Here is a 23,285-nt window from a genome sequence, read left to right on the forward strand (position 1 = left end):
AGCACATAGCTACCAGCCCCATCCATGTTCTATATGGTGAGGATAGATGAACATGGGGCAAAACAGAAGCAAGTACTGCTACAAGACCCCCACTATTGGCAGGGCTCCTGATACATATTGTGAGTCTTAACAATTGCCCAATGATGCCAACCTCTAATATTGGCTCTGGTCAATAAACCCTGCCAACACAGAGTAAGGACATAAATACTGTATGTATGTGTGTGTGAACTTTAAAAAACAAACAAACAAACAACACATTTATTCCATAGCCGATTGTGCAGACAAAAAGCATATAGAGTCCAAATTTATAAACTGCAGTATGAATAATAATCTATAAAGCATAAATCAATAGTCAAAGGAAAACAGATGGGCAAAGGTCTTGGCATGTCTTACCAGTAGAGGCCTGATGTGTTTTTCCCAGTGGTCCTTCTCAGTGGTCAACAAAGTTCTTCTCTTTTTCAGTCCTTTTCTCATTCCACTGTGGGAAACAGAATTCTTTTAATGGAGGTCGTCCTTTATTTTGCTATCTCCAGTAGCTAGTAACAGTAGTAGGAAGGTGGACATACTCATCTCATCCAAGTCCTTTCCCTCAAATCTGGAGTTTATACTGTCATTAAAATCTCCATTCAGTATTTTTTGTACTTCTAGACACTTTTGAATGTTTATCACAAGGAATTGTTGAAAAATTAGGATGCAAGACAAACAGGTCTTCTAATGGTGGTGTTGTCTTTGGGATGGCACATTCAGATATGAAGCTTTCACAGTAACCAAGAACTGCTGACCCATGAAGCTAGGACCATGCACATAAGAACCAGATCACGGACATGTTGTGTGTGCTCACAAAAAGCTTACTGCAATCAATGTATACAAAACTTTCAGAAAACCTTTAAGTTTATTTATTTTCCCTTCACAGAGAGTGTGGATCATGGGCCAGTGTTTATTCAGGAGCCTGACAGTGTAATTTTCCCAGTGGATTCAGATGAAAAGAAAGTATCCCTTGGTTGTCAAGCACGGGCAAATCCTGCTCCAACCTACAAGTACGTGATATTCTGATAAAGATGGATTAAACTGGGATCACTATCTCCTGCTGTCAATCCTAATTCAAACCAAATTAAGTATATGAATGTGGAAGCTATATTGTACATGCTGTTTCCAAAATACTACATTCTTGCATGCACAAAGCTTGTCCAAGTAGATGCATATACTGAAAATTCTGCCCAGAATATCATTAAGGCAAGGAACTTGGAAGAACAGCTACATGGTGGTGTTTTGTATTTTAGATAGTTGAAATCGTTATTTAATTGTTTTTAATTTTTATATTTATATATATATAATTATGTATTTGCCTTGTTTTCAAGTTCTATTGTATTCTGGCATGTCATAATAAGCCAGCTTGAATCCATATGGGGAGAAAGGTGAGATAAAAATGAAGTTAATGATAATAATGATAATGATAATTTATTATGCATATAGATTCCCCGCAGATTGAATTAATCTCAGTTCAGGTTTCTTCTGGAGGACTGCAATAATAGAATTATTTAAAAAAATATGTGATCTTGGAAGTTTTTAAAAAATTATGTGATCTTGTCAATAGGTTTGTGTCACGTTGCCAGGGCTCTGCTGTTATTTCCGGCAGAGGTGAATCAAACAAAATCCCAGTTTGATTTTAAACAGTTTAATTAAAACAGCACTTACTTGCTGGCTGTTTTAATAGACCAAAATATAAAACATAAAGATAGCACACAGCCACAGAATAAACAAAAACTGATTGCAAAAGCTACACCGTAGTCAAAGGGTCCAGTCCAGTGGTCAAATGTTGACACTTCAGTAAACACGTCCAGGGATCAAGAGTCTATACCATAGTCAAAAGCCAGTCCAAAGGTTCAAGGTTCCAAGATTACAGGAGACAGGTCAGGATACCAAAAATCCAACAGACCTGGGGGAAAAACCAGCAGCATCCACCACCAAAATATGACAATACTTTTCTCCCAAAGATCATTTCCAAGGCTTGCTCCTTATAACCACAAACACCCAGCTGCAACCTATCTCTTACATACTTCCACCCTTAATTGCTTTCACCCATGAACTCTTACTTACAGATTACTAAACCCTTTAGAACTAATACTTACATTAACCCTTCCATCACCAAGCACCATCAACTGCAGAATTTCTGACATCTGCAGAATTTGTGCATTTTGGCTGAACCTTGATCTGTTTCTGCTGGCTGAATTTTGGGAAACCCCTGGATCCATTTTTCCATGCCTCCCAAAAACAGGCAGGTAGCTGCAGCAAAAAAAGTGGCTAGATCCAGCCCATTAGTGGCAATGGGGGGGGGGGGGAGCTTCCCAGGCTTAAAAAGATTAAATGCTAGAAGATTCAAGCCAAACCAAAAAATAAAGCTGAGAGCAAGCTGCAAGGCAATGAGACTGAAGCATCTCTCTAGAGCCAGGACACAACTGAAAGCAATGGACGCACTTACCTCATTAAATAGATACAGTTTGCTTAAGTCACATCATGGCATTCTTCTATCCTGATTGGCCCAACAGGCAGGCTCACAACAAAACCCAGTACGAGCATGTGGCAGCCTCTTCACACACCACGTGATGCCAACAGAAGAATCATGACCAGCTGCCACATGGCGTGTTTCACCCAAAAAAACCCATGACAGCCAAGCCCTTACCGTTATGGCCAGCCAAACAAGCCGGATTGGTCGAAAGGAACCAACCAAACTGAATCCGTGCATCAGCCTAGTTGTCAATAATAAAATGTTTCATAAGAAGGCTCATAATAATGGTAGTAGGTATCACTGGATCAAGGAGGATGGGAGGGAAGCAGGGAAATGCAAAAAAAAATTACAGAATATTGATGTTAAAAGAAAATTTATAAGATCAAGTCTTTCTTTTCCCTCCCATTGCAGGTGAATGGGCAGTATCTCTTCCTCAACAGACAAGTAGTGTAGTGTAGTGTAGTTTCAGAAACACTTTAGAAATGATTTTTTTCCCCATGCCCTAATTTTGTAATGAATATTGAAACATTTTGTTCATTGATCGTACAGGTCACTACCAATGCTAATTTTTCAAGCAATATTTAGCATTTCATGCTGTTTTGAGTCATTACTTTGGGCAAGGTAATTAGGGATTGTTGGCCACTTTTAATAATTTATTTTTTTAATTTAATGATGTAACTGTAAACGGTTCTTATTAACAATAATGTAACAAACACTTTTATACATGGTTCTTAGCATTTTAAATTGAGCAAGTGAATTGCTTTTCATAATTTTATGTAAATGTGTTAGTACTAATGCTGAAATTTCCAAGCCAGAAATCTAGTGTACCATAATGTTCTATGCATTCAACAATATCTATCAGTGAATCATCACCATAGGAAGTATCTGAGTATTATCCCATGTGACATTAGATAAAGGTCATAATGAATAAACCAAAGAGCAGTGGTTCCCAACCTTTTGTCATCAAGGTGTTTTTAACTTCAACTCCCAGAAATCTCAGCCAATTTAGCGGCTCTTGGGGATTTGGGGAGTTGGAAGTCCAAAACACCTGGAGGACTAAAGATTGGGAACCACCGCCTTACAAGGAGTCAGTCTCTTCAGATGTTAAGCTCAGGTACACTCTTGTATTGGTAATTATATCAGAGTCAGATGAGGTTGTGCAGGTGCTGAAGTGGGTGATGGCAACAGTAGCTGCATGTTGTAGTCATTTGAGCAATCAACTACAATTCTAGAGCTCAAGGTCATGGAAATATGTTTAGTAATCTCCAAAGAAGAAGACTCCACTGCATTCCAGGGCAGCATATTACACTACTATTGAACAGTTTTTACTGTCAATAAATGTTTCTTAACATTTAGATCGAATATCTTTTCATGTCTTTGGAATCTACTGCTCCATGTTCTAGTCTCCGCAACAGCAGAAAACAAACTGGCTGTCACCTCAATATGACATTTTTTTCCCTCTTCTCTTCTCCAAGCTAAACATGTCCAACTCCCGAAACCTCTCTTCATATGGCTTGACATCAATGTCTTTTATCATTTTACCATTTGGTTACATTAGCATAGTTTTCTAACAAGTGTTGGTTTTCCATATCATGTCTCTATATTTCACACAAAAACATGACATTCTTACTATTATATCAGTGCTTTGTTTTGATATTTGTCAGCTTCTTAAAAAAGACAATAATTATTCCACTTTCTTTGTTTTCTTCCTAAGATGGCTCCGAAATGGAACCGAGATAGACATCGAAAGTGATTACCGCTACAGTGTGATAGAAGGGAGCATTATCATCAATAATCCCAGTGAAACAAAAGATACTGGACAATATCAATGCATTACTACTAACATGTTTGGCAGCATTTTGAGCAGAGAAGCTACACTTCAATTTGCATGTAAGTAACAATGTACAACAAGTGATTCTGTTAGAAATGATTAACTGCTATTCATTCTGCCATTTTATTGTCTGGATCTGGCTAATAAACTTTTTCCACCGTATTCTGAATAATGAGAAAGAATTATGAGAATCTGTGTGAATGATGAAGGACTAGACTATTTGGTCTGTCTTGGTTGTTAGCCATCTGTTGCTTTTGCTAAGTTATGACGTTATATGGGATATCATTTTTCTTCATCTCAACAGAAGCTGAAAACAGCACCCATAGCTCACAAAGGTAGCTAGGAACAGGCTTCTAGTTACAGTCAGCTAGGATATGTAGTGACATTTAGTTATGATACTTATTCCTTGTCTTCAACAAGGAGCCATATTTTTACTGCTCATATCCATCTTTAGACTCATATACATAGAATCTTTCTTTCTTCTATGGCTTGTACCACCTGATTCTATGTTTGGTTGTATTTTAGAGGATGATATCCATCTTTGCTTATAATTTTCAAACATCAGCACAATTCTGCATGTTTTAATATGCTTGAATACTTTTTCTCATTATCTAAAACAGGTTTTTTTCATACATTTGACATATGTGCACCTTTCTATGTGTGTTCATATGTCCACAACTGTCTGTCAACATGAGTATTCCAAAGAGCAATATGCATTATACCTGAGACAGTTGAGGAAATGTAGGCCAAAACAATTCAGCTTAACTTTGGACCATAATGGGATTCCTCACATATCTTTACCACTACATTTGCTAATGCTCCTGGCAGTGAAGAAATTCTTCTTATAATAAAGAACCATAGAACAAACATCATTTTGTATTATGACTTCAAGAAGGATATTGACAAGCTGGAGCATGTCCAGAGAAGGGTGACCAAACTTACCAAAGGTTCGAAAGTCAAGACCTATGAGGTGCAGCTTAGGGAGTTGGGTGTGTTTAGCTCGAATAAAAGACTGACAAGCGGAGACATTGTTCAAATATTTGAAAAGATGTCACATTGAGGAGGGGGCAAGATTGTTTTCTGCTGCTCTGGAGACTAGGACAAGGAGCAAATCATAGAAATTGCAAGGAAAGAAGAACTTCTGGATGGTAAGAGCTGTTCATCCATGAAATAGGCTGCTGTGGAGTGTGATGGAGTCTTCTCCTCCCAAGGTTTTCTAACCAGAGTCTATATTGCCGTCTGTCAGGACTTCTTTGATTATTTTCCTGCATGGCAGGGGGTGGACTGGATGGCCCATGGCGTCTCTTCCAGTTTCATGATTCTGTGAAATTAACAATGAATCTATGGATCTTATCAGACAGTGGGAGTGGGGGGGGGGATTGTTTTGTAAAGTAAAGAGAGGAATTATGAACCTTTCAGTCCTCTATTGCTCCATTTTGTGACTTTTCCCCTCATCAGACATGTCAAACTTTGGAGTGCTTCCCTGTAGGCACCCTATATCTTTCTTATCATACAGAGCCAAGACATCTCTGCCCCCCGCATATTCTTTTTTTGTGTGTGTTTTGTTTTTAGAAAAGTATTTCTATTGAAGAGCCATAGCTTAAAATTTCTATAATATCCAGATAGGGTTCCTTACATAGGACTGCATATGTATCATAACAGGAAATAACAAAAAGTTCTTTAATATTTATTACCATTTGGAGTTCTTACATGGACATCCCAAAATACAAACATGACTCCATTGCTATCAAATTACATTTTGAAATACAGTAATAGAATAGGAATGCAATAAGAAAGCCAAGGAATTTTTTGGGAAACAATTAAAAAAACGTAAGAGTAAACAATAATAAATTTAAACAAACCAGCAAAACATAACCTCTTATTCTCTTCATTTTCCAATGTCTCTATTCTGCAATTAAATATGGGCTCAAAGCCAACCTTAAAAACTCTGGCATAAACACTGAGAACTGGGAAGCCCTGGCCCTTGAGCACTCCAGCTGGAGGTCAGCTGTGACCAGCAGTGCTGCAGAATTTGAAGAGGCACGAATGGAGTGAAAGAGAGAAATGTGTCAAGAGGAAGGCGTGTCAAGCCAACCTCGACCGGGACTGCCTTCCACCTGGAAACCAATGCCCTCACTGTGGAAGAAGATGCAGGTCAAGAATAGGGCTCCACAGTCACCTACAGATCCACAAGAATACTGATCTTGGAAGACTATCCTACTCGTCCAACGAGGGATTGCCTAAGTAATTCTGCAATAGCTGTCATTTCTATTTTTTAAAAGAAATTTGTGATGGATAAACAGCAATGACCGGAAGTACGTCTGTGTCGTTTAATGGCAGCCATGACTCCCCATTATTTTGCGGTGTCTGACAGTGAAATGGGGGCGGAGGGGGGGAGGGAGAGATTGTCTGTCTGATGAGGTTGTAGAACACAGAGATTAGTTTAAAGATTGATCTTTACATGAAAGTTTGGACTATGAATGTCATCAAGTAGTTTAAAAAACTACCAAACTAGGAGCCAGGTTGAGCTATTGAATTATATAGTTGAAAGAGACCATAAGGACCATTCAATTCAGAAATGCATAATGATACCTGATAGATGGTCATTGAGCCTCTGTTTAAAATCCTCCAGAGAAGTGCACTCCATCATACTCTTAGGCGGTGCATTCCACTGTCAAACAGCTATTAGCGTAAAGGCTTTATAGCTTTGGTGCTGACAGAGAGATTATTGTCTTGCATATGCAAAGACTCTGGTGGAAGGATCTTTCTTGATTGTTTGGAAGAACAGGCAACTTCAATGTTAATATATCACCTCTGAATCAAAAATACATCACAAGAGTCCCAATGTAGTTTTCTCAATAACTGGGAATGTGCTGTATTAAATTATTCATTCCTGTAAGGGAGAACAAATGATATCAGCAATTTCCGCCTTGCTGTTAGGTGTCTTAAAAACCTATTTGGGTTTTGAATGGCTGCTTTTAAACTATGCTGTTTTGAAGAGGTCTCAGAAAAGGGAGTTTGTCTCAAGAAGGGAGGGAAGAGGTGTACAGTTTCAAAGTGAGGGTGAGAATCAGATGAGAATTTGGAGTGTGATCTTCTGGCTTTCCCCTCAGCCACTCCATATGACATCAGGCAAGGGAGAAGCCAAACAATGACTATAGATTTTCAGGATCTTCACTTGAACCCTCCCCTCTCTAGGTGTCTAGAGAATTTTAGGTCCTAAAATCCTGCTGCTTTTAGAACCTAAAAACCTCTAGCCATCTATCAAAAGATTAGACTTTCATACATCTGTATCAAACGAATAGCAAGTTTGAAGCAGGGGAAGTGTCCGGGGAACTCACCAGCAGTATTTGCAACAACCCAGACATTGTTATCCTGCAATGGCTACTGGGAAAGAGCGTCATCTCAAGGAACCCGGAACTCCCTCTGAATTTATATTTATACAATAGGTGTATTGGCACACACAGGACCAGAAGTGAAACCATTTCCTGAGGCAGATTTGGAGCAGTCTACCAGACCTTCTGTCAATTACTTCTGAGTGGGAAAGTGAAAGGGTCTTTTTAGGCCAGAGGCTGCCCATTTCTGTTGCAAGGGAACCCTGTGTCAATACACCATGCTTGGTTTGTTGTAGGTGAAGTATTGGGTGACTCAGTCTTGAGTCAAAGCTTAGGTGAAGGTGCTTGTGGATGGCAAATGAGGGTTCAGATTTATCTGCCTCCAGGTTGTATGTGAATCTTCTTCCCATTGCTACTGCTAGAAGCCCTGAGCCCTCCTCCAAAAGCAAACTGTGTATTTCTCACAGGTTCCTGCCAAATTAACTCTACACAGTTTAATTTCTATTTTTTCTATTCTTGACGGAGAGCTTCAGAACTCTTTTTCAGTTTGGAAAGGAAGTGATAGTTTCCTCATATCAATAAATGCTGGGTGTGCAAGGAGATTTGGGGGTCCAGATGTGGTTTAGAAGGGATAAAACTTTCTAAAAAGAAGGCAGAGTGTGTATATCAGGAAGAAACTACCTAGGAATCATCTCCTTCTCTGAATGGCAAAATAAAAATGTTTAACATTTATCCATCCTGGGAAAAGCTAAAGAAAGCATTAATGCTTTTTACTCACCAAAGATCTTCCGCTGCCATCATATTCCTGCCAGGGCATTTCAAAGGCCAGAGTTGGCACCATGAGGAGTAAAGAGGGTTGCTATTTTCTTTAAGTTTCCAAATATCCACAGATCATATCACAATATAAATTTTTGACTCCAAAACCTCCCTATAACTTATATATGTGTGCTGCTAGTATTTTATCTCTATTCAAGCATTTGCCATTTTCCTTGAAACAGAAGGTATGTGGCACAACTTCCATCACAGTTCTAACATTCTCTGTGATAAAAAATTATTCTCCTTCGATACAGTAATGATGTACAACGATTCCCTGTATAAAATTGTCACTGTGCCATTTGAGCTTATTGCCATGCTGATAAGGTATTTGAACTGAAACATGACATCTTCAGCTTCCCTCATATCCTGCTGATTTTAGAACCTAAAAACCTCTAGCTATCTATCAAAAGATTAGACTCTCATCCATCTATATCAAATGAATAGCAAGTTTAACGGGGAAGGGTGTCTCAAGTTTCTCCATGCCATTGCCAATTTCATAGTCTTTGCATATTGATATTATGTGTGTCTAAGTGCAGAGCAGGCTGCTTTCCACACCATTTAATATTTAAACTGTGATATATATCCATATTACCCAACAGAGTAAATACTCACACAATTAATTCCAGATATCTTGATATGGGGGCAGGCAAGATTCCTTTCTTTAACTCCACCAAGGGAGTCATTAATCTGTTCTAAATTTTAGTCTGAGCTTCAAAGGAGTTAGAAAAGCATATCAAACCTATTTGGGAGACAGGGTTTGCCACTTTGGATGGTTCTTTAATGTTCAGACTAAAACCCAGAGAAGGTCCATCACACTACCAACACATGAAGAAGCTTCTGCCCATCAGTGCCTATACTATAGACTTATGCTCTTCATTGGTATAGATCAGCTTTTAGTGACTTTATTTATTTTATTTCGGGCACTTCTACCCCGCCCTTCTCAACCCCCAAGGGGGGACTCAGGGCGGCTTACAACCGGCACAATTTGATGCCAACAATTCAATAGATAAAATATATAACAGCAATAGTTTAAAACAATTGATATCTAGTAGATGTGTACATCGCTCTTCCCTGCTCATAAAGGCTTGCTTTTAAGTATATAATGTATTGATTTTGTTCAAAACTCCCAAATATATGTTCAGCAAGTTAAATTTTTGCACACAATACAACATTTTTGTCATTGATGCTTCTGATGAGTATGTACAGGTTTTTCACTCTAATTCAAGAGTGCAAATTCTCACTGCAGCAATCTGTTACGTCCCTGGTATATGCCAACTTCCTGGGAGTTCAATTGGCAGCAATGGGGATATTCCTATGAATGTTTTCTAGACACACTATTTGTTTGTGTGAATGAAGTACTTGACCATGTTGGATGAAGCAATAAGCCTCCTTTTCATGTGCACGTTTCTTCTACCATCCACCCTACTGGCTGTCCATATAGAACATCATGCATGCTACCTTTGAACTTAGCTTCTGGGCCACTTAAAACAAAACAAATGCAATAGCAAATTATGGGTTTAGAATAACCAATTAATATCATTGGAATTCTTTTTCATCATGGCCTCATTCCTCTGTACATTATTAAATCTAGCTGAAACTCCATAAAACATAGACCAATAGTAGCAGGGTTAAAGTGCAATATTATACAATGTACAGTCAACTTGACAAGTCATCATTGTTCAAAGGGAGTGAGATGCAATTAAGGTAACTGCATATATAATGAGCCAATGATGATATGCACTAACATCCCCGAATTGGTTGTTCTCTGGCATCAGGTGCATCTTCATGCAGTTTGACATCGCTTTAAGTGCCATTGCTCAATGTTTGGAATCCTGGAAGTCATAGTTTGGTGAGGCATCTGCACAAGAGTGCATAGAAGATTAAAAGTCTTGTAAAACTATAACTCACAGGTTTCCATAGCATCGAGTCAGGGTAATAAAACTGGTTTCTAACTCTACAGTGTAGATGCACCCATAGTCATGTTTAGGTTAGCCTCACTAAAATCAATCAAATTTAAATTTAATTGTGATTAATTTAACCCCATGTAGAGAAAGCTGGGGTATAAATAAAGTTATTATTAATAATAATAATCATCATCATCATCTGTAAAAACCATGCTGTGTTTTATTCCTAGAAATAAGAAACAAATTAATATAGTACAACCCACTTAGCCAAGGATTCAATATCCTTGGTTTCACTTGCACCTCCTTTAAAAAAATCTCTCCCCTGATAATGTTTGTGGGTTTCTCTAGTTCCTTCAGTCCAGAGTTTTTCAAACATTTTCAGTCACAGAGCACCTTTGCAATATGAAAGTCAAGGCAGAGTACTACAATCCCTCCTGCAGATACATACTGTATTTGATAAATAAAATGATAATAATATTGGCAAAGCAAGGTAGTTTCACAATTTAAGCATGCAAGACATTAAGTTTTATCATTTGATTCTTTTCATTTTCTCCACCAATTTCACATTACAGACAGAAATACATGCACAAAAGAAAAAAAATAGAAAAAATAATAATTGTGACAAAACTGTAAGACAAATATTCTATAGTTTGTTTCACATGCAATCTGCTAAATATATTCTCTACTATACTGGATAGTTTTCTACATGCTGCTCATGGGTACAAAATAACTATAATGAGATGCCTCCCCCCCCCCCCCCATTTATTTCTATTATTATTATTATTAATTTTAATTTTAATGTTAAAAAATCCTTAGCTTTTCACAGAGCACTTGGAATTGTTTTGCTGAACACCAAGTGCTCCAGAGAGAAACTATTCTCCAGTCCATCTGCTTCCAGCCCAACTGTGGTATGCTTCCATCCTAAGTATAATCAAAATATAGGATTCACTGTTTTCCAGGGTTTCAGATATCCACAGGAGTGTGTATATGTCTTGGAACAACTTCCTCCTGGGATGAGAAGAGTGGATCTACTGTAGTTTCATTGAAGGGTGTGTCTTAGCATATAGACATTAAATAAAAACTCATTGAAAGCAATCAATGAACTAGATTGTAGCCACTGTTTAATTGTTCTGTGAGCCTCTCTTTCTTCTCAAACATACAGTTGATGCTCACATTAATGCAATAAAATGTGCTTCATCTCCACAGAGGATTATTTGCTTAAAAACTGAACACAAGTGTATTATTTGTATTCACTCCTCCAATCTATCTTGTAAATTCCAATTTTATTCAGCTGATTGTTAGTGCCTCTTCTTTTTATCTTCTTTGGCATTTCTTGCTTCTTCAATCTTTTTCCCCATTCAGGATACAGAAAGACAAGTACCGATTAACTGTAACTTACATCTTCCCTTGCAAATGGTTGCACACATAATAACCATCCCTGATAGATAGGAGAAAAGGTCCACAGTGACACAGATAAATCAATCAGTAGGGTATTGGGTGACACCCTCCATGATGGAATAGTCTTGACAGCTGACTGGAGAGCTTCCTGTCACCTGCAAATGGCTAAAAGCGTTGAATCCAGTCCAGCCTATTTGCATGTGCATCTACTATTGATTCCAGATGGAGGTGCCAATTTTCATCAACAGATGCATTCATTTATTTTATAGCAGTGAATATGAACACTCTAGGCCAAAATCTGTCAATTTTGATTTGTATCGACAAACATGATTGTTAGCCTCCCCTTTTGGATTTGGACCATAGGATCTTGGAAGTCCAGTCAAAATCACCATAGCCTAATTTGTCTTTAGGAAACAACACTGCTGTCTGGCAGCCATTGGAGTAATGGTTGAATAGTAAGTCAAACTACAAATCCAGTTGGTAGTATGATAATATGGCAAGGGGTGAAAACTGTGTCAAGATTGTGAAGACTATATCCTTTGACAATCCTCATTGGCCACCTATCCCATGAAATGTTGAAAAGAATGCAGGGATATCTAAATGGGAAGGAACATAGAGTCTATATATTCTTTCTGTTCTGCCTGTGCTAATTCATATCTTTTGCCTGGCCTCCCCATGTGACTTTGGAAGGAAGACACCAGAATGTACTATGGAAACCATATCTTCCATAGTCCTGCCTTTGTTTCCACACCAAACTAAGAGAGAGCCAATAGAAGAGGGTCATATTTGATACCTGCAATCTGGTAGCATGTTCACAATCTTTAGGTCAGTGGTTCTCAACCTGTGGGTCCTCAGGTGTTTTGGCCTACAACTCCCAGCAATCCCAGCCAGTTTACCATCTGTTAGGATTTCTGGGAGTTGAAGGTCAAAATATCTGGGGACCCACAGGTTGCGAACCACTGCTTTGGGTGATCCCTCATTGACAAGTATGATTGTCTTCCAAGGGCAGAGTCTTGGTAGTGGGTAGAAAAATAGCTGTGGAGACCTACCAGTATTCTGGATCAGTATTCTGAATCACGAGGAAATAGGCTTCCAGATAGAAGGCGGGTCCAAGGGCTTGCTTGATGCAGCTTCCTCTCAGCACATTTCTCCCTTTCACCCTCTATTCATGCCTCTTCAAAATCCATAGCACTGTTGGTGACAATAAGATAGATGTCATTTGATTGGGATAGGCAGCAGCCTATCAGAACATAGTCCACAATAATCATCCTTCCTCAGGGGATCCTCCCTTATCTTCTAGTCGTTCAATATACTAAAGAGACGGGAAATAGAGGAAACTGGACTAGGGTGCTAGGAATAGCCCTTAAGCCTCATAAAATTGTAGAGTTTGACATCCAATTAAACTCCCTGCCATGCAGAAATACACATTCAAAGCACTCTAGACAAATGGATATCCAGCTTCTGTTTTAAAGTGTGAGCTGTTTCCTATTCATCTTTTTCTTGCATGGCCTTTTCCCTTAAACATGGTATTCAAGGGAGTTTAATCAATTATTAATAATAAATGATACCACAAAGACTTTAAAGATCAAATTAAAAAACATTTTGAAAAACCTGAACAAGTACTAGTGGACAAGGTTCTGGAGATATAGCTACAAAGCAACTGATAAAGTAATAAGAAATAATTATCTGAAGCAATGTTCATAAGCATTAAAACTTGAATAAGGTGAATGGGAGAGAAAACTTGCTTGAAATCTTAAGGATAATAGAGACAATGTGTAGGCTATAACCATCACAAAAGGGGAGCAATCGCATAACACAAAAGGCCTTATATCCATTGAGATGTCAACTGAATTAACTTTACAGTGTAGGTGCAGCTAAATCCCCTCAACCAATTCTGGATGAAACTGCCAGATTCTTAACTAATATGATTCTTGCTTTACAAGTCTAAGGTAAATACTAATGTGTCTTGCTCTTGTATGTTAAAGAAAAGAAAAGAAAAGAAATAAATGCAGAGTTCTGTTACTAATCTTACCTAAAGCGGACCCACCAAATCAATGGGATTTATCTATATATTCATATAATGAATTTATTACACGGAACTACGCAACAATATTCCAGCCAGAGTTATATCCCCCCCCCATATGTGTGTCATACTTTACTTCACATAGATAAAAACAAAACAAAAATGAAAAGTCAATGAAAGTAACAAAATCAAAGTTGTGACAAGTCAAGGTTCTTGTTCAAGATAACATGGAGCTATTGGTCTAAATTGGTGGGAATCCTTTAGATGTTCTTGGATTGTTTCCCAGAAGCTCTTAGATAAGAAAGTCAATGGAGAAGAATGCCTGGAATTGCAGTTCAACAACACTTGGAAAGCTGTACACATCTCACTCTTGCCCAAATCTTGTTAGCCACAATGGGATTCATACATTTGTGGAATTCAAATATGTGCTAATTTACCATTCTAGTTGAGACTGACCAGTGGGATTCAAGAATTTGTTCTCTGAAGTACCAAACTGATGGTTTTAAAATGAATTTAAGTGGATTCTGAAGGGTGGTCTATGAGTAGAGATGAGGTGTGGTTCTAACTGAAACCACTGGATTCATCACTGACTACCAATTGTTTAGTAACAGCAGAAGGGAAGACTGTTCTTGACCTTCTTATGCCTTGGGAGTTCAGAGTCATCATTCGTCATTTCTGGAAAAGCACAATTAGATTTCAGAGCTTATGGGCCTGTGATATGTTCCTGGATGGTTATTTTCTACTCCAATTCTCCTCCAATTTCTTGGATTTTGAAATATCTGTTTTTGCATATTTGTACATATCTTGGAGATGGGATTCATGGCTACACAAAATTCATCTGTGTTTCTTATACACATAGCCTAAAGGCAATTTTCTATAATGTTCATAATTTTTTTTCATGAAACAACATTTGTGTACATTGAGCCACCAGAGAGCAAACGTTGTTTCATGCAAAAAAAAAAATTGCAAATCCACTATTCACTTCTAGAGGCACCATGATGAATGCCAGAATGAAAATTATTGTTGTAAACTATACAGCAGAGCATTTACTGAAAACTGTAAACAATTACAGCTTAATTTCTTTGATAGTAAAATTAACAGAGAATCTCTTGTCATTCATTTATTTCAAGGCATTTTAATTGCTAATGTATAAACAAAAATAAGTGCTTTTATAGCAAATTAGTGAAATTTGGTATTGGAATATAATTATTACAGATGCCTGAGTAAAGGTAGAAAAAGTGCATGTTGGGAAACAATGTAATTGTAAATTACAGCTATGATGCTTCCACCCATATGATTTTCATGCTGCCTTCCTTTGTTTCAGCAAAAAAAAAAAAAACTACATGTACACTAAATATATACCTATTACAGTGCTGTATAAGTCTATGCCTGGCATGAAACTCTGAAGTCTTGTATAAATTAATTCAAGTATTATCTGCTCAAAGAGTTTATGCCTTGCGATGCTTGGCAGGACCAGCATATCTGAGGTTGTCAGGCATCATCTGATTTCCACCAGTTTATCAAAATGGAAAATGTAGTGTCAGGCAACCATATGGAGTTTATAAAATATGGGATTTGCCAGGAAACTGGAATGCTTATATGTCTCACAAATCCTGATTATTCTTAAGATCTGCCAACTGCTTTGACATGGGTCCAGTTTCACAGAGAGCCTGCCAAGCAGAAAGCAAGAAGAATGCAAGTATGTGTGGGAAAGGAACTTGAGGAAGTAGTAAAGGCTAGTCTAAAAGTCTATATTTAATTGCTAATCCCAACTAGAGTAGACCCCTGAATCCATTAAAGAACAGCAATTTACCACTTATGCAGATTCCATTGATTTAGTGAGTCTAGTTGGAAATAGCAAATTGCTTTAGGTCAAGGATAGCAATTCAGTAGAACAAAGTTATTGATCTGACCAGTTCCTAATGACAAGCTGCTGCTTGTCATACCAATGCTAACTAAGCCTTTTCTTGGCCATTCTGAAAAAGATGTAGACCATTTGGCTGCCAGCGCTGAAACTTGGAGATTATGCATTTTAAGATGGATTACTCAGCTTGACAAGGGACTTCCATGCCTGATATTTCTAGCACAAGCCACTCACCCTTAAAACCTAGTTAGAGGAATTGTTGCCATGGTGTAATCTAGAGAGTTAACTTCTGAGTGCCTACTATTGCAGTATGGAACCTGGTCTAATTTCCTAGTTTTCTGAGACATTTCAAGCACTGAGGGCCTAAATTGTTATACATTGCTTCAAGCTACCTTTAGATATAGATATATAAACTATGCAACATGAATATTTTTGCTAGGAAAAATCCAATCTGTGATCATTCTTATTCAAATGGTCCTGATCTGTGTCTCATGAATGTATTTGTGGTATAGATTTGTGTCTGTGTGTGCCTTCACATTGCCTTTCAACTAATGATGAAGCCATAATTTCATAGAGTTTTCTTGGGCACCACTTTCTCAGAGAGTGGGTTGGCCAGTTTCTTCCTCTGTAATAAAGCTTTCAACACCTAGCATCCATTAGTAGTCTCCCATCAATGTACTAACCAGGACTGGCCCTGCTTAACTTCCAAAATCTAACAGAATTTGGTGCCTTTAAGGTCCGCACTTCCTAAAGCTCCACGTGCAGTTCTTTTCTACCTCTCTCCATTTTGAAAAAAATAATGAAAATTGACAAATGCACGTTCTGAAGGGAAATAATTATTGTTTAAAGTATATAATCCAAAATATATAAACCTAAATTAACAATGAAGTTGTTGCATTGCCTTTCTTTTTAAAATAAATAAATAAATAATATCACAGATTATTATGCAAAAGGGGAATGGGTGGAACAGATTAGAAATAGACTAAGAAGATTGTGTCTCACTGGGTTTAACCAAAGAGATGAGACTTAGTTCTGACCTCAGGCATTAGTTGACACCTTTCCAAACTGTTTGTATTTAAGGAAATTGATATAGCAGCCATAAAAATATTTTAAAAGACTTTGGAAGTTATAGTAGAACTGATGGGAATGTGATTCCCAAAGGAAATTCTCAGGCATCTTATTCTCACATGCTCCTTACGTATGTTGTTTTTATGCACTTACTCAGAACTTCATTTTCAAACAGTCTTAACACCTATAACTCATAATAAATGGAATTTGGATGAACAGAATTGATTATCATGAGGTTCCAAGTAGATTTCTTGCTCCTTCCAAGTCAGCATGTCCTCATCGCCACCAATCTGATAGAACTAGAAAAATTCCAAAATGTGTTGCCAAATGCAGAAAGATTTTTTTAAAAATACATTTAATATTTGGGAAGCAGTAGCCTGCTTGGCTCCTTTTTTCACAAAAATCTGACAACTGGAGTGAGAACAGAAGGTTCACAGCAATAGCTCACTGTATGCTACGCAGGCAATGATCTCTTCTTTGACCCTACATCCTTATTTATGTCTCAATTTTATGTGAAATCTTTACTGGAGCAGTTCCTGTTGTGTGAAAACCTATCAATCATCATGAAATTCAGTTCCTAAAGGCATTAGTGGATTCTGTATTTAACCACTGCCATAAGGATCCAATGGGAAACAAGTGACTCATGCTTTTCTATGGAACTTTGGAAGGCTGCCATTTGAACTATAACTACCCTAGTCTCGTGGCCAACATGGTTACTGGACACTCAATCTGGAGGATTCCAGAAGTTGCTGTTCTGATAACTTTTCCCAGGCCTGCTTTTTGTACATACAGTGGCCATCTACTTTAGATATTTTAAAAATGTGGCCATGGGAAAAGAAATAATGGCTGAACTCCTCAATTGAGAATCTATGTGGGCCACAATACTGTTCGTTGGTCTGAACTGGACGGGGCCCATTGAATCAATTACTGCACAGTAAGTCAACACATATGTAAATTCACTTGATTCAAAGGGTTCATCTCAGGATTTAGGCCATTCTCTCAAGACAAAAGTTGAGCTATTGAGAAAATTATGATTCAAGTCTACTTTCCTGGGAGGTACTGTTCAGATGCTCATGTTTCACAGTGAATCAATTTAGTCCAGTACAACATTTTTGTCCGTTACGTTGTTGTTCATTTGTTCAGTTGCTTCCAACTCTTCGTGAACTCATGAACCAGCCCACGCCAAAGCTCCCTGTCAGCTGTCACCACCCCCCACTCCTTCAAGGTCAAGCCAGTTACTTCAAGGATGCCATCCATCCATCTTGCCCTTGGTCAGCCCCTCTTCCTTTTCCCTTCCATTTTCCCCAGCATCATTGACTTCTCTAAGCTTTCCTATCTTCTCATGATGTGGCCAAAGTGCTTCATCTTTTCCTCTAATATCTTCCCTCCAGTGAGCAGTCAGGATTTTTTTCCCCTGAAGTATGGACTAGTTGGATCTTCTCACAGTCCAAGGCATTCTCAGACCTTTCCTCCAACACCATGATTGCAAAGCATCTATCTTCCTTCGCCCAGCTCTCACATCCATAGGTGGCTACGGGGAATACCATTGCTTTTACTATGCATATCTTCATTGTCCATTACAGATCTTAATTGTGATTGAGATCTGTTAAGTGGGGTATGATGAGAGAGGATCAAACTGTAGCAGAAATCCTGATAAATTAGATAAACATTAGAGTCTCCTAAATGAAGCTCTGTGACTACATAATGGTTGGAATTCTGTCAGTTAATCTCATCCGGAACAGATTTCCTAGATCAATTGTTGATTGGTAAGGCAACACATAAATAAATAAAGCACTCAGGAGACTTATTACTAATCGGCATTCAGTTCCGGTTTTAGATTATTAAGATAGTAATTCAATCGATAGTGGATGGAGATACTGGTTATCATTAATTATTAGCCAAATGCAATGCTATTAATTATTCAAATGTTGTATTCCATCATTCTACTCTCACTTGACTCAGCCAAGGATTTATCGCCCAAAATAAAGGCTACTGATTGATTGACTGACTTAAAAAAAGAAATCCATTTATTTTATTGGCTCTACACTAGTTGGGATTAAGAACAGGGATTAGCTTCCTGTCAGTAACATACAGACATAAGTCTGGTTAACAACGCTCTGGAATAGAGGCCTCTCTGAAGTTTGCCATCTGCCGTTGAGAAGCCTAGGAGCAGTCACTGCTGCTTACCAGTGATAGTAGGGAAGAAGGAGGGTAGAGACAGTTATAGGAGGTAGCTGCAGCTAGTCTTTGCCCTAGATTAGTTAGAGCAAATTTGACCTCAACTGACATCAGTAGCATGAACAAATGGCCTTTAAAATTGTACAACACACTATGGCACACAAAGCATTTGTGTTGCATTGGTGTGTGTGAAAGAGTGAATGTGTGTAAAGTCACTGTTTTTGTGCGACTAAAATTATTAGAAAGAAGTTCTGAATTGTGATAGATAAAATCAAAACAATATTCAAAAATCTTTGTAAATTAACACTAAGCTCGAAAAATTTTAATATTTTGTGCCTACCTGCAAAAATGAAATAAACAAAGATCCCAGTAGCAGTCTAAAGTACACTTCTTAAACTGTGGGTCCTGATCCCAAATGAGGTCCCCTTAGTTAGCTTAATGTTGAGGTCCTGAAAAATGCAAAAACAATTGAGATTTTCTGAATGTCACCTAGTAGCTGTTTTAGACTCTATTGCACAGTTTTTACAATGGACTCTGCAGAAGATGCTTCAGCTGTACTTCATAAAAAGAAAAATAAGTGTTTTCAGCAAGCCTTGCAAATGCTGATTTGTGATCAGTAAATGTTTAATATTTATACCTATTTGATATACCCGGATGCATGTAAAAATGTCTTGAGCCAAAAGGGTTCCTGAGTGGAAAGGTTTACAAAGCTCTGGTCTAAAGCACTTTCAAAAAGGAGTATATAGAACAATTATTTTTAAACTGAGCTTAGTTAACAAGTTCAAAAGTCCATTAGATGGCCCACACCATTTATTCCGCCATTACCAATAAACTTCAAGCTTGTGCCTTTATCTCTGATTTTTATCAACGCCTTCATAACAAAATACTCTACATAATCTCTTTGGCATAAGGGAAACATTAATAAATCAAGGCATTTTATGTATCTGTACCTTCAAGCAGAAAAAAGAAAAGATCAGTCCACAACCAAACTAATGCTGGGGCCTTTTTCAAGCTAACAGAGGATAATATGTACAGACTGACAATACACTCATTGGAATTGGTGAGATTTTCTCCAAACTTCTGTTACTTTGAGTTAGGAGAACATACTTGACAATACTTGACAATACATTTCTACCTGCAGGATATGCACAGTAATAGCAATAAAGATATGTGTACATCTGGAAGGCACGATTATGATGCAGCTTCCTCTAACTTTGTGCATTATAAGAATTTATTCAACAATCCCTGCCTTAGGCTTAGAATTTCTGGGGAAACTACAGTTTGCTTTACTATTTTCAAATTCAGATTTTCAACAGCTGGAGAACACCAACTTCCATTTGGGAAGCTTTAGGTGTCCCTGATTTATTCAACATGACAGTAGAATTTTGGTTTGAGGTAATTACAAGAGCCGTATATTTACCTTTTTATAGATATTGTCTCAAAGTAAAGTATGCTTAGTGAATAATGCTGCCTTCATTGTTCATAGTCCATGGATATGTCAAACTGCGACACGTTTGATACATTAAGCTTAGGTGTTATGAAAAAGGACTGTAATAGAAGGTTTACAACTTTCGGGTTTTGAATTATAATGGTTGGGAAAATGAGGTTTCTGCATCAGCTCTTTAAAATACAGCTGAAATGGAAATGTGGTTAAGCTCTTAAAAGTTGATTTATAAAACCCTTGTTTACTGTTTATGCAGATTCTTTGCAGAGTTTACTCGGTGAAAACACAACATGCATTGAATTTTTTTGCCATAAGTGATATGTTATGGAGATTCTTATGAATGTCACCCTCATCATTCTCATCCCATAAGTGTACATTGAGGCAAAATGGAACTGAATGTCTGGAAGACATGTTTCATTTTAAGAATGACTATGGAGATTAAGCTTTCAGATGATAAGGGAGAATGGGATATGCTTATTTCCAGAAGTGCCATAAAGATAATAATATTCAAACATTGTAGCTGCTTGAATCACCTTGTTTGATCCTATTGACAAAACACATCTGTTTAAGTTCCCTTACATATGCGGTTTCTTTGGGTTCTTGTGCAATATACATATTCATCTCATGGTTGCATCAGCAGAGTTCCATCAATGTAGCCAAATCACATGCATTTTGGATGGTGCTTCAATATTTGTCAGTGTACCATTTGACCCATTGTGACTGGCCAAACAGACATGAAATCCAAAGCATAATCTAGCCAAATTTAAACACTTGTTTCATTCATGGATTTCAAGTGGAATCATGTGTATTTCACTCCCTATGTGTTTACACAGAAGATACCACTTTAACTTCCGTAGTTCAGTGCAATAGTTTTACAAGATCTTTAGCCTTATCTGCCCATGAGTGCTAATGACCCATCATATTACAACTTCTTCTCTGGACTGGCCCCAAAATAACTGCTGGAAGACAAGCTCTTTATCAGGCAAAAAACTGAATAAATGAATAAAACAGATTAGAAGTTGGAGGAATTTTTTGGGTGGGGGGGGGGATAATGATGTTGGAGTCATGATGTCCATATGATGAAAGTCTTAAAGAGGATTCGCGGATGAGGCAGAGGCTTAAAAAGATCAAGCTGAATTAAGTGTCATTTACATTATACCCAAAGACTGTTGGAATCCAACCTAAAGCTGAGGTGGGGGCGGGCGCTGTTTCTGAAAATAAAAATTTGTTATTCTGGCTACTTCCAACCTTTGGGAAAACACACAGGCTTCTTGGCAGAAAAAGAATACTCTAACCTGGTTACTCCCAACTAGACTAGACTCATTATGTCAGTTGTGAAATGTAAATCAACACATAGGTAAATTCCATTATTCTAGTGGGGATTAACAATAGTATTCAGAGCATCACTTATAGTCTTTGTTTGCCTTCCACATTTCTAGATCTAACTTTTGTGGATGTGATTATTTGAGGATTTGTGCTTTCCTGCATGGCAGGAAGTTGGACTGCATGGCTCTTGTGGTCTCTTCCAACTCTATGATTCTGTGATTAATATGTTCTCTCTAGGAATCTCTACATCTTCCATTTTGATTTAATGGTTGACTTTAGGGCTGTCCAACCACGGAAAAATTTGTTTCTAAATTCGATTCGTTTTTAGGGGGTTTTTGCGTTTCGTTATTTAAAAGAATTCCGAATTTTTTCTTTTAAAAAGTTTGATATTTACAAAATTTTGGAAATTATGAAACAATTTTGAAACAATAACGAATCGATTCGTTAATGGCGGACGCGATTGCGCAATACACTAAAAAACCCTCCAAATGGGACAGGGGGAACTTCTGAAGCTTCCCTCTCCCTCTGTTGTTGACTGTTGGTGTGATTTTTTTTATCACTGACAAAACAAACAACTATAAAACTTGCACCAGACATACGGAAATAATAACGAAATAATAACGAAACAATTTCGAAACAATTACGAAACAATTTCGAAACAATTACGAAATGAATTGGAAAAATTCATTTCGTTTTTTAGTTGCTCCTAAATGGTTCAATATCGCTTCGTTATCAAAAAATAACAAATTAATAACGAATTATGAAATTAACGAACGAAACCGCCCAGCCCTAGTCGACTTCTCTAAGATAAACAGTAGTTTTATGTTATTTTTAGTGTTTTTCTACAATTGCAGAAGTCCTGTGCGGCAAAAGTGAAGCATCTATTGTAATTTAGAAGACCATGTATATGATTTTATCTCCAGATATTCCATTTTATATGCTACCTTTCATTCAGTACTCCTTCAAACTACCTACCTAACTAAGTACAACAACAATAATAACAATGGAGGTCTGTTCCCTTGTAATCCAGGTAGCAGCTCTCTGTCTGATGCAATCCCTATTGAACCAGGTAGAGAGATGATCCCTGTTACAATTCCCTTTTGCAGCAGAGATCACTCCTGTGAGAGATATAAGAATGGCAACTACTTGCTTCCCAAGTGATGGGAACAAACCCTATTGATTTCACTGACTGCTGCTCAGTAAATGTAGATTAAGGTACATGCATGGACCCTACATAATTCCTAAAGTAAGGACCATATAGGGATTGTGTATATGTAACAATCATGAATGCGTAACTCCAGGTTATGTATTTGTCATTATGACACAGGATTCCAGCTGATAAAACTATAATAGAGTGAGTAAAATCCTCTATGGCAGGCATGGGCAAACTTTGGCCCTCTAGGTGTTTTGAACTTCAATGCCCACAATTCCTAACAGCTGATAGTAACTGAACAAGAAGATCCTGACTCTTTCATCCTGGACTTTCTAGGGCTCTTGTGCACTTTATGGCTACCCATTCAGAAATAATATAAAACTCTATTATATCTGATCACATCAGTAGAAAATGCAGACAGTTGTGCCTGTGTGTGTTT

At 37.7% G+C, this 23,285-nt stretch overlaps 1 protein-coding gene across 7 annotated transcripts in view; it reads left to right on the forward strand.

The window, feature by feature from the left end:
* Positions 1-23,285, forward strand: part of CNTN5 (contactin 5) — an 826,419-nt gene that overhangs the window by 537,585 nt on the left and 265,549 nt on the right. For all 7 annotated transcript variants that reach the window (XM_067466528.1, XM_067466529.1, XM_067466531.1 and 4 more), the window contains exons 5-6: positions 914-1,037; positions 4,221-4,396. In XM_067466528.1, coding sequence (XP_067322629.1) covers positions 914-1,037; positions 4,221-4,396 — 300 coding nt within the window. The remainder of the gene's footprint in view (positions 1-913; positions 1,038-4,220; positions 4,397-23,285) is intronic.

Source organism: Anolis sagrei, chromosome 3 (assembly GCF_037176765.1).
Source record: "Anolis sagrei isolate rAnoSag1 chromosome 3, rAnoSag1.mat, whole genome shotgun sequence".
NCBI lineage: Eukaryota > Metazoa > Chordata > Lepidosauria > Squamata > Dactyloidae > Anolis > Anolis sagrei.